Source organism: Urocampus carinirostris, chromosome 18, assembly GCF_059441175.1.
Source record: "Urocampus carinirostris isolate Australia breed hairy pipefish chromosome 18, RoL_Ucar_1.0, whole genome shotgun sequence".
In the NCBI taxonomy this organism is placed as follows: Eukaryota; Metazoa; Chordata; class Actinopteri; order Syngnathiformes; family Syngnathidae; genus Urocampus; species Urocampus carinirostris.
Window position 1 is genome coordinate 3,900,284 of NC_142366.1, and position 15,235 is coordinate 3,915,518.

At 39.2% G+C, this 15,235-nt stretch overlaps 2 protein-coding genes across 5 annotated transcripts; one reads left to right on the forward strand and one right to left on the reverse strand.

Moving 5' to 3' along the window:
- Window positions 1-461: 461 nt before the first annotated feature.
- gimapl (GTPase, IMAP family member like) lies at window positions 462-7,137 on the forward strand. 4 transcript variants are annotated; one of them, XM_088322446.1, is made up of 5 exons: window positions 500-1,107; window positions 1,176-1,235; window positions 4,093-4,231; window positions 6,303-6,743; window positions 6,821-7,137. In XM_088322446.1, the coding sequence occupies exons 3-5, from the start codon at window positions 4,201-4,203 to the stop codon at window positions 7,036-7,038; spliced, it is 690 nt and encodes a 229-aa protein (XP_088178572.1). In that variant the 5' UTR covers window positions 500-1,107; window positions 1,176-1,235; window positions 4,093-4,200; the 3' UTR covers window positions 7,039-7,137. The 4 variants fall into 4 exon arrangements, with proteins under 4 accessions (XP_088178571.1, XP_088178572.1, XP_088178569.1 ...); XM_088322443.1 differs by having other exon boundaries at window positions 501-1,107; window positions 6,303-7,137; XM_088322445.1 differs by lacking the exon at window positions 1,176-1,235 and having other exon boundaries at window positions 462-603; window positions 6,303-7,137.
- Window positions 7,138-10,731: 3,594 nt separating this feature from the next.
- Window positions 10,732-12,602, reverse strand: LOC148348060 (general transcription factor II-I repeat domain-containing protein 2A-like). The gene is made up of 3 exons (XM_088322853.1): window positions 12,422-12,602; window positions 11,873-12,343; window positions 10,732-10,784 (listed from the first exon to the last, which is right to left on the reverse strand). The coding sequence occupies exons 1-3, from the start codon at window positions 12,600-12,602 to the stop codon at window positions 10,732-10,734; spliced, it is 705 nt and encodes a 234-aa protein (XP_088178979.1).
- Window positions 12,603-15,235: the final 2,633 nt, after the last annotated feature.

The following is a 15,235-nucleotide window of genomic DNA, read 5'->3' on the forward strand; positions in this document are numbered from 1 at the left end:
CATGAGTGGCTAGAGATGGAAATTTATGGCAAAAAGGTGAAGGTGCCTGAATTAAGGGACTCGGGGACAATTACATTCAGGGCTTATCTCAGGTTAGAAGCCATTGAGTGTTAAAAGCACCACCAGAACCAGCTACCTTCTCAAAATGGTTATTCAGGCTTTTGTAGTAGCAAGATGGCAGCCAAACATGTCTGAGTCTTCAAAGGGAGTCTCATGTTGGGTATTATAGTTAAAAAAAACATCCGGAATAAACAAACAGTCAAGTTGAAGAGTGACATAAATATTTTGCGTTTTTATTGGAAATAAAAGCCTGTTCAGACATGTTATTGACATTTAAAAAACAACAACTTTTTACTAGTTTTGTGTGTCGTTGGTAGGGGATGATACTACATTTTTCCGGAAGATGGCGCTGTAACGACATAAAGTGAGATTGCTTTTATATAAAGCATGGGCGTAAGCAGCCCGTTTTGAGGGGTGCTTAAATTTGTGACTGAAGCACCCTTAAATTCAACACATGCACCCCTGAAAATTATAGCATTTTTAAAACCTTTTTTTTCCTCAATAATGGACAAGATACGCTAAAATATGATTTCAAAATGCACGGTAAAAGACAAAAGAAAGTAAAACAAAACGAAAATGTTAACTAGACAATTCCCACAGCAGTTGAGTTGTGCTCTGTCATGCAGTCGTTGGCATGTGGTTGTTAGCATGTAGCCGTTAGCATGTAGCTGTTCGAATCTACTCATCAGCATATATCCATTAGCACAACTTGTCAGCATGTAGCCGTTAGAATGACTCATTAGCATGTAGTCGTTGGCATGTAACCATTTGCATGACTCTCTAGCATCAATTTGTTAGCATCTACTCGGTACCATCCACTCATTAGCATGTAGCCGTTAGCATGTAGCTGTTATAATCTACTCATCAGCATATATCCATTAGCACAACTTGTTAGCATGTAGCCGTTAGAATGACTCATTAGCATGTAGTCGTTGGCATGTAACCGTTTGCATGACCCTCCAGCATCTATTTGTTAGCATCTACTTGGTACCATCCACTCATTAGCATGTAGTCGTGAGCATTAGCTCATGGTTACGCTCCATGTGGGTAAGTGACCCCACTGTACACGCCTCTGGTTACCTTCCATGTAAAATGAATGGGCCCGGTCTTTCCAGATGGCAAATGAGGATATACCATCAGGGAAAGTCTAAAATCACAGCTACACTATTTACATTGTAAGTACATTTTGTAATAACAAATGAATTAAATAGTATTACCACAGTAACACCTTTGGCCACCCATGGAAATGCCACTGGTTACCCTGCGGCCCCCTTTAACATGAATGGGCCCATTCATTCTGGATGGAACAAATTTTCTATTATTTCGCCAGATTTGTCAGTGCTGGCAATGAGTTGGCCTGGCACGAGCCAGGCCCAACTAACAAAGCAGTGTCGGAAAAATTCCACTGCATTGAAATGGTTCAGTCCATTTAAGTCCTAGCACCGCATTGTATTGTAAAACTCTTGTAATATACAATATATGTTGTATTACTCTAGTTGTATTTCTGTAGTCATCATTTTGTAGTATAGCTGAAGTATTACTGTAGTTTTATTTTTGCAGTTGCATTTTTGCTGTATTTCCGTATTAGAATCTTTGTAGTATATCAGTGGTATTTTGTAATATTCCTGGAGTTGTAGTTTTGTGGTATTTTTGTTATTTTTCTTGTATTTCTATAGTATTTTTAAAGAATTACTGTACTTTGATTTTAAGGTATTCACATATTAAGAACTTTATAGTATATCTGTAGTATTTTAGTAGTATTACTGTAGTTAAAATTTTGGAGTATTTCTGTTGTAATATTTTTGTACAAGTATTTTTGTCATCTCATCTCATCTCATCAGCCGTACCGCTTATCCTCATTAGGGTCGCGGGGGGGCTGGAGCCCATCCCAGCCATCTCCGGGCAGTGGGCAGGGGACACCCTGAACTGGTTGCCAGCCAATCGCAGGGCACACGGGGACAGACAACTCATTCGCTCAAGTATTTTTGTATTATAGTATATTTGTATCGTAGTAATACTGTGGTCATATTTTGTAGTATTTCTATAGTATTTCTTTCCTATCCGGTATACAAAGAAAAGTTGTTTTTATTACTACTACTCTATTTAGTATTATATTTGTCTTCATTATATTTTGACCATTTTTGTTTGGCGGGCTGGACGAAGAAGCCTGACGGGCAGCATGTGGCCCCTGGGCCCACTGCTTATCTGGGTGCTCAGCACACCCAAAGCTCTAAACCTAATATATATATATATATATATATATATATATATATATATATATATATATATATATATATACTGGACTGTCTCAGAAAATTAGAATATTGTGATAAACTTCTTTATTTTCTGTAATGCAAATAAAAAAACAAAAATGTCATACATTCTGGATTCATTACACATCAACTGAACTATTTCAAGCCTTTTATTATTTGAATATTGCTGATTTTGGCTTAAAGCTGAAAAAAACTCAAAAATCCTATCTCAAAATATTAGAATACTTCCTCAGACCAAGTAAAAAAATAATTTTATAACAGCAAAACTAAATCAAACATTTGAAAATGTCCATTGATGCACTCAGTACTTGGTTGGGAATCCTTTTGCACGGATTACTGCATCAATCCGGCGTGGCATGGAGGCAATCAGCCTGTGGCATTGCTGAGGTGTTATTGATGCCCAGGATGCTTCGATAGCGGCCTTCAGCTCATTTGCATTTTTAGGTCTGGTGTCTTTCATCTTCTTCTTAACTATACCCCACAAATTCTCGATGGGGTTCAGGTCAGGGGAATTAGCAGGCCAATCAAGGACAGTGATGCCATGGTCAGTGCACCAGTTACTGGTGGTTTTGGCACTGTGGGCAGGTGCCAGATCATGCTGGAAAATGAAATCCTCATCTCCATAGAGCTTTTCAGCAGATGCAAGCATGTAGTGCTCTAAAATCTCTTGGTACACAGTTGCATTTACTCTGGACTTGATGAAACACAGTGGACCAACACCAGCAGCTGACATGGCTCCCCAAACCATTGCTGACTGTGGGAACTTCACACTGGATTTCAAGCAACTTGGATTTTGCTCTTCTCCAGCCTTCCTCCAGACTCTGGCGCCTTGACTTCCAAATGAAATGCAAAACTTGCTTTCGTCTGAAAAAAGGACTTTGGACCACTCTGCAACTGTCCAGTGCTTCTTCTCCATAGCCCAAGTCAGACGCTTCTTCCGTTGTCTTGAGTTCAGAAGTGGCTTGACCATGGGAATACGGCTATTGTAGCCCATTTCCCGGACACGTCTGTGAACTGTGGCTTTTGATACCTGGACTCCAGCTTCAGCCCACTGTCTTTGAAGCTCCCTCAAATTCTGGAAGCGGCTCTTCTTCACAATTTTGTTAAGGCTGCGGTCATCTCTCTTAGTTGTGCAGCGTTTCCGGCCACATTTTTCCCTTCCAACAGACTTTTTGTGGATATGCTTTGAAACTGCACTCTGTGAACAGCCTGCTCTTTGAGAAATTTCTTTTTGTGTCTTACCCTCCTGATGGAGGGTATCAATGATGAACCAAGCTGAGTGTTTTTAAGGCTCAGGAAACCCTCGCAAGGTGTTTCGAGTTAATTAGATGATTCAGGTGATTAGTTGAATAGCCTACTTGTATACTTTTTCATGATATTCTAATATTTTGAGATAGGATTTTTGAGTTTTCTTAAGCTGTAAGCCAAATTCAGCAATATTAAACTAATAAAAGGCTTGAAATAGTTCAGTTGATGTGTAATGAATCCAGAATGTATGACATTTTTGTTTTTTTAATTGCATTACAGAAAATAAAGAAGTTTATCACAACATTCTAATTTTCTGAGACAGTCCAGTATATTTATTTATATATATAAATAAACTCTATATTAGTTTCCCTATAAAACTAACGTGTACATGTATTTCCTTGTTTTGAATGAATACCCCCACCCCTTCCTCAAATTATAATAATGAATACATAACAATTACATTTAAATTATTCTGCTTGTGTTCTTTTACTGTTTTTCCTTCACTTCCAAGTGTTTGTGTGAGTGACGTCACCAAGCAGGAAGAAACTGCACCAGCGCTTCCGCACGTTCGCCGACCGAAACGATTACACTTGATCCAACAGTTAACGGGTTGGAACCAATGGAAACTAACACCCCAAAACCGAACTCAGGTAAGTTAGAAACTTACTATTTTACTTTTTAACCCTCACCTGCTTTGACGCGTTTAACAATAGAATCATAATAAGCCCTCAGGCTAAACGCTTTTTAAGTCCACAAACAAGAACTTCTCGAAAGCTTATCTCAAACTAACGAATATTAATTTATGTACCCTTTTCTATTGTTTATATATTTGGTCGAAATGTAGACGTAAAAGACACCCAAACAGGTTTAAGCCGTCGTTTTCCTGTGTCATTTCCTTGATTGCTAAAACATGTAAACAAAGCCAGCTCGAATGGAAAGAATGGACGGATATTTATGCACTAAACGGTAAATGTCTTTTTAATTTTACTAATGTTTTCTCCATCGTTGGAAATCGTGAAAAATTTCCGTTTGAGGAACCATGGAAAATAAATGGAAGGATTTTTTTTACAATTGCGTCATTAGTACGTCATTATATGAAACGCCCCGATTTTGCAACGTTTAATCTTAGAATAGAACTTTAAAAAATGCCAACGTTGTTATATGTCAGAAAAGGTAAATAAACAATGTTATTGACTAGCATTTGATCATTTTAAAGGTGGGGTGTCTTGTTTGAGGTCTCCTTAAAAGGTTGTAAGTAGAATATTTTTTTATTAAAGTCCTTATGAGAATTATTTGACCACTAGATTGTGCTGTTGTCTTGCGAACAAAAAGCAATGCCACAGAAAACAAGAAGACAAACATGGCAGCGATTTAAGTATGGAATCCACCATGTAAAAGGAATACAAATTTCTCAATCTTTGAATTTTATTTTAGTATCATTGGTATTATAATTCGTGTATTTTTGCCTCGTATTCAAATCAGTGGTTTTTGTTTTTACTAAATCAATTAGTTTTACTGCTAGTGGGCACTAAATATTACAAACTGTCCCTTTAACTATATGTGTTAACAATACCCAACTGAGTTCAAAGAGCCCCTATAGTTTTTTATTTAGTTTGTTCCTGGAGTAGATTTATAACCTGAAGAAATTGTAAGTAGAGGCACCTTTTCAATGTAAATCCACTAATCCGTTCTAAGAAATGCAGAAGTATGATTTTTTTAATAAATCATAAAAAAACATCAGAACATGAAACAGGTTACAAAAAAAATACAATTCCAAACAAAAAACTTAAAACGAGAGGCACACGATCTAAAGAAAAATCAAAGAAAGGAAATACCATTAATATTTTCTCACTTTTTAACTGGCCTCTTTGTTTACTCAGCAGTGTTTTTTACATCCTGTAATTTCTGTAATATATTTTCCCTTAATCCACAGAAGTAACAAACTCTCATCTCATCATTCACAGGCGATCTTTTCTTCGAAATAACCGAGAAGCCTTTGGAAGGAGCCATACATTTTAGAGCTTCCTTCTGTTTCATAATTGTAGCGATCGTAGATGTATTACGGCCATATATTTTAGCGACGTCACAAATACGCATCCCCTTTTCATACCGTTCAATTATTTCCTGCTTTGTTGCAATGTCCAGAAAAACTCTTTTCCGTCTCATTTCTCCTTGCTGCTCACTTTTCTGAATGTCGTTTTTGGGGTTCATTATTAATGTTTCGTATCGCTAGCATATAGTAGATAGAGTGCAGTACTGTTTACGGAACGGGAATGTGACCGGAAGTGGACACAAAGAGGAAGTGGGCACAAAGAATAAGCGGTAGACACAAGAGCATGCATAACGAATCAGGTTGCCAGGTACAGTGCTGCCGAGTGCCGAAAAGCAGCTCGTACGGTACTGGTCCGTTTATTTGTATACTGAAAAAAAATTCTTACAGTGAGGTGATTTTTTTTTACCCTCAGTTTGCTCGTAACCTGAAAAATTCGTATGTAGGGACGTTCGTGAATAGAGGTATGACTACTGTACATGGTAAAAATGTGTCAATGAATTTAAAGATAAGTCTCACCGGAGTATAAGTCGCACCCCCAGCCATATTATGAAAAAAAACGAGACTTATGGTCCGCAAAATACAGTAATTGGTTGGGTTCGGGCTTGATTTTTTTAGTTTTTGGCCTGATCTTAGTTCTGATAACAAGTACCTCGTTTCTGCGTCCTCAGACGAGAGCAAGCGCCCCCAGCCGAGCCTGTCTCCTCTGCGCCTTGTGGTCCTCGGGTGGCGCTGGCCCGGAAAGAGCTTGACAGCTAACACCATCCTGGGCCGTGAGGAGTTCCACCTGGAGCGCGCCGCCGAGTTCTGCGTGACGCGGCACACAGAAGTGGAAGGTCGGCAGGTGACGGTGGTAGACACACCCGGCTGGTACTCATCGCAGGACACGCCACTTTCCTACAAAAAGGAAATAGTTCGCGGCGCCACCCTGTGCCTGCCCGGCCCACACGCCTTCCTGCTGGTCATCCCAGTGGGAATGTTCACCGAGGTGGACCGCGCCCGCATCGAGGAGCATGTCAGCCTGTTCGGAGATGACATTTGGAGGCGGGTGCTGGTGGTGTTCACCTGGGCCGAGACTCTGCGCAAAATCTCTCTGGAGCGCTACATCAAGCGCGAGGGCACCGAGCTGCAAAGCGTGTTGGAGAAGTGCAAACGGCGCTACTTCCTCATTAATAACTGCGTCTTCCAGGAGCAGACGCAAGTGGGCCGCCTGATGGAGCGGGTGGACCGGTTGGTGGCCGAGGAAGGGGGCTATTACGTGCCCGGGAAAGACCCACCGCCACTCGACGAGAACCTCAACCCGACTGGGGATCCCGACGCCAGGCCCAAAGACAACGGCGCTGTGACTTTGGCTCAAGAGAGCACCGCGCTCACGGGAGAGTGACAAATACGCTCGTTTTACTTTAGGTTTGCCTGCACTATAAACAAAGTTCCCACTGAAATGATTTTGAAGCAAAATGTTTGTTCAAAATACAAGTAAAATTCATTGCTATTGGCAAACTTTCACTCTTCTTGCCTTCTTCAGGAAAAATATACAGTCCACATTTTTTAAATAACATTTTAAAAAGATGACATTTAATGTTTTTTTTTTAATGTCAATGAGACTTTTTTCCACTCTTATAGGGACATTGTGTATTATTTAATGCCTCCTAGGGATGAATTCATTGAAAATAATCATACGGATTTTAATGATGAGCATAATACATGAACTATCATATAAACCGGCAATTAAAAAAATACTCGTTGGTCGATAAATAAGCATTTAGTTGGCAAAAAAGAAAGAGTAAAATATAATGGTGCGTTTTGGTCACTTTGCGTCTCCATAGCTTGTCTTCTTCCTTGTGTCTTTCAGCACACAATTTTATACATTGTCCCTTTAAAATTGAGAAACTGGTTCCTTTTTAAAATTACTTTATTAGAAAATAATATTAAGTTCTTGTAACTGTACTATTTGTACCAGCCTACTTCTGGAAAAAAACATTATTTTTTTGGTATAAAATAGTAAAAAATAGACAATCTACAATGCTAATAAATATTTTTTAATCAACCCAACAATACAAGATTCATTTTAACAATAATTGGATATTTTACCACTCTTAAAGGTACATTGCAAAATATTTGACAACTAAATGGCACCTTTAGTGTCTAACGCGAACGAAAACCAGTGCCAAATGAGCAGAGCGTAGAAGCAAGATTCCATACAAATATGGCGGCGACTACTAGGTATGGATTCCGCTATTAAAAATGAATAATATATAAATACATCTATGAATATTATTAGAAATTAATTTTGGTATGATATTTCATGTATTTTTGCCTGGTGATCAAATCAATGTTTTTTTTTCAGAATGAAAGTTTTTTTGTACCACAAAAAGGCACTAAATATTACACACTGTCTCTTTATTTAACTCAACAAAACAAGCTATTATTATTATATTAATGAGACTTTTTCCCACACTTAAAAATCTAGAAAATTGTCATTTTTAAAGTGGTTCATTCTTAAAATTATTTTCATAGAAAATAGTATTTAAAAGGACATTGTTTATTATTTAGCACTATCTAGTGGTAAAAAACTTAATATATTAAAAAAACAAAACTATCATATGAACGTTCATTCTTTTAAGTACGCTTATGTCGAAAAAAAAAATTGTGTTTATTATATCTAACATGAGGCTCACCAAGAAGAAACTGACATATTTGTCCATCATCTTGCTGCTATAGGTAACCCCCAAAATTAAAAACCTTGAAAGACTGGGGGAAAAAAATGATAACAACAATGGTATAGTTCAGTCACTGAGTCTTTGTAGTTTGTGTTCTTCCTTGTGCTTTGCAGCACTCATTTTGATTTGTATATGTACAATATATATATATTTGTGTGTGCATATATATATATATATATATATATATATATATATATATATATATATATATATATATATCCATCCATTATCTGCACCGCTTATCCTCAGTAGGGTAGCGGGAGTGCTGGAGCCCATCCCAGCCATCTTTGGGCAGTGGGCAGGGGACACCTTGAACTGGTTGCCAGCCAGTCATATATATATATATATATAATTTGGAGGCCGTTGTCTTGAGATGATGTCACATTATTTATTGATATACCAAATATTTACAATAAGGCTTTAAGATTTTTTTTTTTCACCCTCTTCACCATGGAAATATATTTTTAAACAAGGTCAAAACAAAATATCTGTTACATGATGATTAAATTGAAGATTTATAAACACTTTTGAGACACTGTTTTTTTTCTACAGAATGGAGACAAAGTGACTGTTATTCATGAGTGTCTCTAATACTACGGTACTTAATAATCTGCTGTTGTTCTGTCCAATGAGCAAAATGGAAAATGTCCATGTTAGTGACCAAACAGATATTTTTCTGCACTGAATAAAAAAAGCACTCTGAGCCCTTGATCGTGTCTGGTCCCGTTTGATTGTGCGCTGGTTTCAGTTATGTTTACTTTGACTTACCTTTTATCGTGTGTCAACAGAAACCCAACTCTTCTAAGGAAACCAAAAAAGAATGTGGAGAAAAGAAAAGAAAAAGACTCAAGTTCATACACACAGCTGTGATTGCAGTCACATCTGGTCATGCTATCGCCACAATATCTGCAGGCAAGATTTCTGGGGAGTTAAAGCGACAACGTGTAAGATATAGTGACCATTAATGGTGTAAAAATAAGTGTTCAATTTAAATCAGGGGTTTCAAACTCAGTTATTGGGGTGGCCACCGGACTTAGGGTCTCGGTGAGGTTGGGGCCAAATCAGGTCTTCCACAAAAAAGTTCTGAAAGAAACATTTCCCTGTAAATTTTGTTTTTTGATTCCATAAAATCTAAAAAAAAATAAAATATGAGCACTAAATTAATCCATAATCCGCTAGAGCTGCACTTTAAAGGACCTTCTAGTGCTAAAAATGTCACTAATTAAAAAAAACTGAATATTGTTTCAAATGTTAAGCAAAAATAGATGGACTATCCAACATTTATTATCTAAAATACCCATAGATCGAGAAAGCCACAAGCCGGAATCGCTGAGTTTCGTGATTCCACTTTCTATTGTTTCCGTCTGCTCACTCATGTTACTTGGTTGCAGGCTATGGATCCCTTCTAATGTTATTGTTTGTTGCTCTGTGTAAATAAAGCTTGCCTTTGCTATCTTTTACTTGCCTTTAAAGTAGCTTTTTCAAAAGCTACTTACATCAGTTCCAGCTTTTTTCTCTTTTCAGCAACTCCTGGTTTTTACAGCTTGCTCCATCTCTTGTTTGTTGCTCACTGGTTGAAATGTATCCTTTCTCACTCAAGAAAATATGGAAGTAGGAATAAATATATGAAAAATAAATGAACTATCATACCAATGTTATTTTTTATATAAAAAAAATCATAGGTTGAGAAATGTATATTTCCTTTACAAAGAGGAATCTCATTAAGTAGTCATCGCCATGTTTGTCAGGAGTCTTGGTGTGCTCTGTGGCTCTGTTTTTTGTTCGCATTAGAAAGCAGTGGCATCTAGTGGTCAAATATTACACACCGGGGCTTTAATAATTATATCATTCTATACTGTAGTGCAGCTGCTTGTTTGCAAATTGTTTGTTTCTTAATGTTAATTAATGATAGATTTTTTTGTGTGCTAAGAATTTTGCCAAGTGGTATCCTTTGGCCTTTCATAGTGTCTTCTTCGAGTGTACATGATTCAGCTCCATTCTAAGCTTTCAACACCCTCTAGTGGTGAAATTTTACTCTATCTCACGTGAATTCTAGCTCTTGGGCTGGGTGTTATTTTTGGTTATTTATACACTACTTTTATGTAGGCATTGGTTAAAAAAGGAGGAGGCCCGGGGGGCGACCCAGGACACGTTGGGGGGGACTATGTCTCTCGGCTGGCTTGGGATTGCCTCGGGGTCCCGTCGGATGAGCTGTAGGAGGTGGCTGGGGACAGAGACGTCTGGGCTTCCCTTTTAACGCTGCTGCCCCCGCGACCCGACCTCGGATAAGCGGAAGACAATGGATGGATGGTTAAAAAAGTCCCTACCAGGTCAAAGACAAGACGCCTATGAGCTCATCGGTTTGTCAACATTGGCTGGGTCACCCGTCGCCATGGGAATGGCCACAGTTTACATTCCCCATACGGATGTCACCTGGGACAGGAAATGGAGTAGTGTTTGTCTGACGGCATACAAGCATGTTTCAAAGTAGGGCGTGTTGGAAAACATTGGCTGCATGTTTGCCTAACTACAAGTCGCTTTTCTGTTCTTTAATTGGGGCAGCACAAACACTCTTGAACTGGTTTATTGAACAAACAGTACGAGCGAAACACAACTAACGTATTTCTATAAAAATTGTGTAAAAGATGCATTATTTCTTTCCATAAATGTTTGCAAGGTACGAAAAGGATTCCACTTATTTGACAACTTGATATAAGCTACATTGTGCAATGAAAAACAAGTGATAAAAGCACAAGGAAGAATACAAACCACAGAGACTCAAAGTGACCAAACCGCACTATTTACTATTTCTCTGATTAATATTTTTTTGCCCAGGCTTTTGTGAGGTTCGGCGAACCCGTTGCAGCAAGATGGCTGACAATTATGTAAGCTTCCTTGGTGCAAAAACTTTCATTCAGTAAATTTGACTAATAGGCAAAAATAAATGGACTATCTACCAATGTTATTTCCTTGACATAGAGCAGGGGTGTCCAAACTTTTTGCAAAGGGGGCCAGATTTGGTGTGTTAAAAATGTAGGGGGGGTAACCTTGGCGGACCTTCTTTACACATAACAGCAATTAATTTAAATACATTTCAGCAAGCCATTCTGTGTTTCACATTTGCTTTTTTATTTTAATTTCAGCTATTTTAAGCATGTTTTGGTTCATTTGAAACATGCATATCAAATTTCACTTTGATTAACTTTTTTGTAACAGAAGAAGAGAAGTAATTGTACTCTTGGGTGCAGATTACATTTGAAACATAAAAAAATATCTCACCATGGCAGTTTAATATTTACAGAATTTTTAAAGACAATAACAGATAAATTGTCATATTTAAAATATGACAGTAACTATAAATGTTGATTGGCACACCGCTATCTCCCTCTCGATTGGCGACCCAGGGACAGGATGTGCAGTGGTGATGTGCGCACTAGCGGTGTAGCGCTTATTTAAGTTCATAACCGAGAATGTCTTCTCACACAAATACGTCGACCCAAACATGCTTAACATTTTCTTACCAAATGCTTGAATCTCTGGAAACCTGTCCTTATTCAGCTGTCGGTAAAAGTTGGCAAGAGTAAGCTGCTGGTGCTGACTGCTGAACTCTGTGTCACACTGCAGCTCAATGACCTCCAGCTGCAAATTGTCTGGAACATCATCTGTGTCCACAGAGAAAGGTGTGGAAAAAAGATTGATCTCCTTCTCGATTGCTGCAAAGTTCTGAAAGCGTTGTTTAAACTCTTCAGCCAGAGATGAAATATCTGACGCGTACCTCCTTGTTTGCACACTGAAATCGCTCTGGTGGAATCTGGCCATGATTTCTTGCAGCGCTGGAAAGTGTGCAGTGCTGGGCTGGGTCGACGACAGGTGTCTTTCAAACAGTTGCAGCTTGATTCCAAAGGCCTTGACATGTGAATATAGTTGGCTTATGACTGCATCTGGTCCTTGGAGACTGGTGTTGAGGACATTAAGATGCTTTGTAATGTCAACTAGAAACCCCAAATCAGCCAGCCAAATAGGGTCACTTAGCTCTCCCATAGGTTGTCCTTTTTCAGCCCAAAACTCACCAATTTCTTGCCTAAGTGAGTAGAAGCGTGACAGTGCAGAACCCCGACTGAGCCATCTCACGTCATTGTGATAGACAACATCTCCATATTCTGCATGAATCTTGCTGAGAAACTGTAGGAACTGACGGTGGCATAGCGCTCTGGAGCGGATATAGTTGATTGATTTTATCACCGGTCCCATAACATGTTCGTATCCGAGATGTTTAGCACACATAACTTGCTGATGAATGATGCAATGGATTTTTACAGCTTTCCCTCCGTCTTCACTTACTTTGTTACTTATTAGCGTTGCTAATCCGCTGTGTTTGCCAGTCATCGATGGCGCGCCATCCGTAATTATCCCAGAAATTTCATTTCACGGGAGTTTCATGTTAAACACGGCAGCGCAAACAGAAGAGAATAAATCTGTTTTTCAGGCTCTGTAGGTCAAGTAGTTCTTCAGGAATATTCATTTCGTTGTCCACTTCTCTCAAAAAAATAAGTAACCGAGCAGTGTCAGAGGCGTCTGTGCTTTCATCGCAAGCTAGTGAAAAAAAGTCAAAATCCTTTCCTCTGACTTCCAATTGTCTTTTGATGTCCGATGACACCTCCTCAATCCTGCGCGCCACAGTGTTACGTGCCAGGCAGACTTTGGCAAACTCTTGCTGCTTCTCAGGACAGATGTTTTTTTACCATTGTAAATCACACAGTCTTTGATAAATTCACCCTCGGTGAAAGTTTTGCAATGCTTTGCGATCAGCGCTGCTACCTCGTAACTAGCATTCTCATACGACTCTCGAGCTTTTGTAAAATATTGCTGCTGTGAGATTAAGCTAGCTTCAAGATGTTTCAGTTTCTCGCTGCGTTCATTACCTGTGATCTTCTCATATGCGTCAGCATGTTTTGTTTGGTAATGTCGCTTCACATTGAACTCTTTAAAAACAGCCACTGCCTCTTTACAAATGAGGCAGACACAGTTGTTACGTATTTCAGTGAAGAAATAGTCCAAATTCCACTCATCCTTGGACCGTCGGCCCTTTGCAGTCAACTTTCCTCCTTTTGTTAATTGCCGCCATTTTAGAAAATTGGGGGGCTTCACATACTAATTTGCTGTTCCTATTTGAGCCTCTAAATGGCAGCACTTAGAACACGCAGGTAACAGCGCTGCTGCTCAATGTATTACTGGTACATAATTCTACAGGCGTTATTGATTTTATGACGGAGGCTGTGGGCCGGATTAAAATTGCCCACGGGCCGCATTTGGCCCCCGGGCCGGACATTGGACATGTCTGACATAGAGGAATGTCACCAAGTAGTTGTCGTCATGTTTGTCAGGAGTCTTGCAGTGCTTTGTGGAACTGTTTTTTTGTTTGTATTAGACAGCAGTGGAATCGAGTGGTCAAATATTACACACTGGGGCTTTAAGAATTGTATTATTGTATAGTACAGCTGTTTGTGTGCAAATTGTTTCTTAATGTCAGGACCAGAACGGAAAAAGGACCCACTTGCGTGACGTTTACAGCAAGTTTTATTGAAAGAGAGAGGCAGGGCTGCGCCCACGATCCGGTGTTCACTGGGCGCGGTAAGCAAGTCGCCCTCGTACTCAGACTGTGATCCAAACACTGAAGTGGATTTTACGTAGCGAGCGATGGCGGTGTCAGGGGCGGAAAACTGGTTGGTACTGGGAGAGCAAGATGTGGTCGGGATAAAAAAACAGGTCATAGCGGGAGACAACCAGGAGCAAAAAACGGGACAGGCGTGAGTCAGGGTCGAAAAAGGCTTGCCTAGTACACACGGCGATTCGCAGACGGACTGACAACAGGGGTGACAGGACTGGGTTCAAATACTGACTGGGAGCCAATCAGTTGGCGCCAAATGAGCGGGCACACCTGAGTCACATCAGAAATCATGACACTTACGTTAAATAATGATTGATTTTTTTGGTGTGCTGTGCCCAAATCAAAAAGCCAAAAGGTAGTGGGGTAATTTTTATTACAGTATAAAAAATATAGTAATTTTTATAACTATGAGTAGTATCTGTGCACCTGTGTATCTGTGTGTTCAAATACCGTTGTTGTTTTCCATTGTATGTGTTAGCCTGAATGCCATAAAGCTCGTGGGTAGTTTTGTGTAGTTATATATTTAAGTTTTAATATCTGAAGGGTTTTAAAATCAATATTGATGCTAATTGACACGTTAATTTGCCTGTTTTCAAATGCACGTGAGGCCTGCTTTGGTCAGTCAACTTGATTTGGAAGCACAAAAGACTGCTCAATTATTATATTTTAGTCACACACAACAACATAACATACTTGTGAGGTCATGCAGATGCGCTAGTCTCGGCCGGTGGTGATGATGAAGATGATCGTGGTGGAGATGAAGGTTATTAGCGTTGCTTGACCTCCCGGGAGCATCACGCAGAAGTCATTACAGACGTCTGCTGAAGGTTCCCTGCAATAGACTGATTTTTGATTGGTAAAATGGATAATCCTTCCCTGACATTTCAGGGTCTCCAAACTACTTGAGGGCCATCTTTGGGCCAATGACTAATTTTAAGCTGCCCGCTTCATAAAATAAGAATAATACTTAATTCTAAAAAGTCTAAAGAATGATTTGTTTACAATTTATTTTGAAAAGCTGAAAAATGTTGTGTCCAAAACAACCCAATTTGGGTCAAGTGTGGGTTGAGACACTTCACTAGTGAATTCCACCGAACTGCCACGGTTATTTTGCACAAATACAGGTACTAAGAAAAATGGGCTGTGTTTATCTGAGTGACACCTCAAACTGAGCTTCAAAATTAATTTCATAAATAGACTAAAATTATGTTGGTTA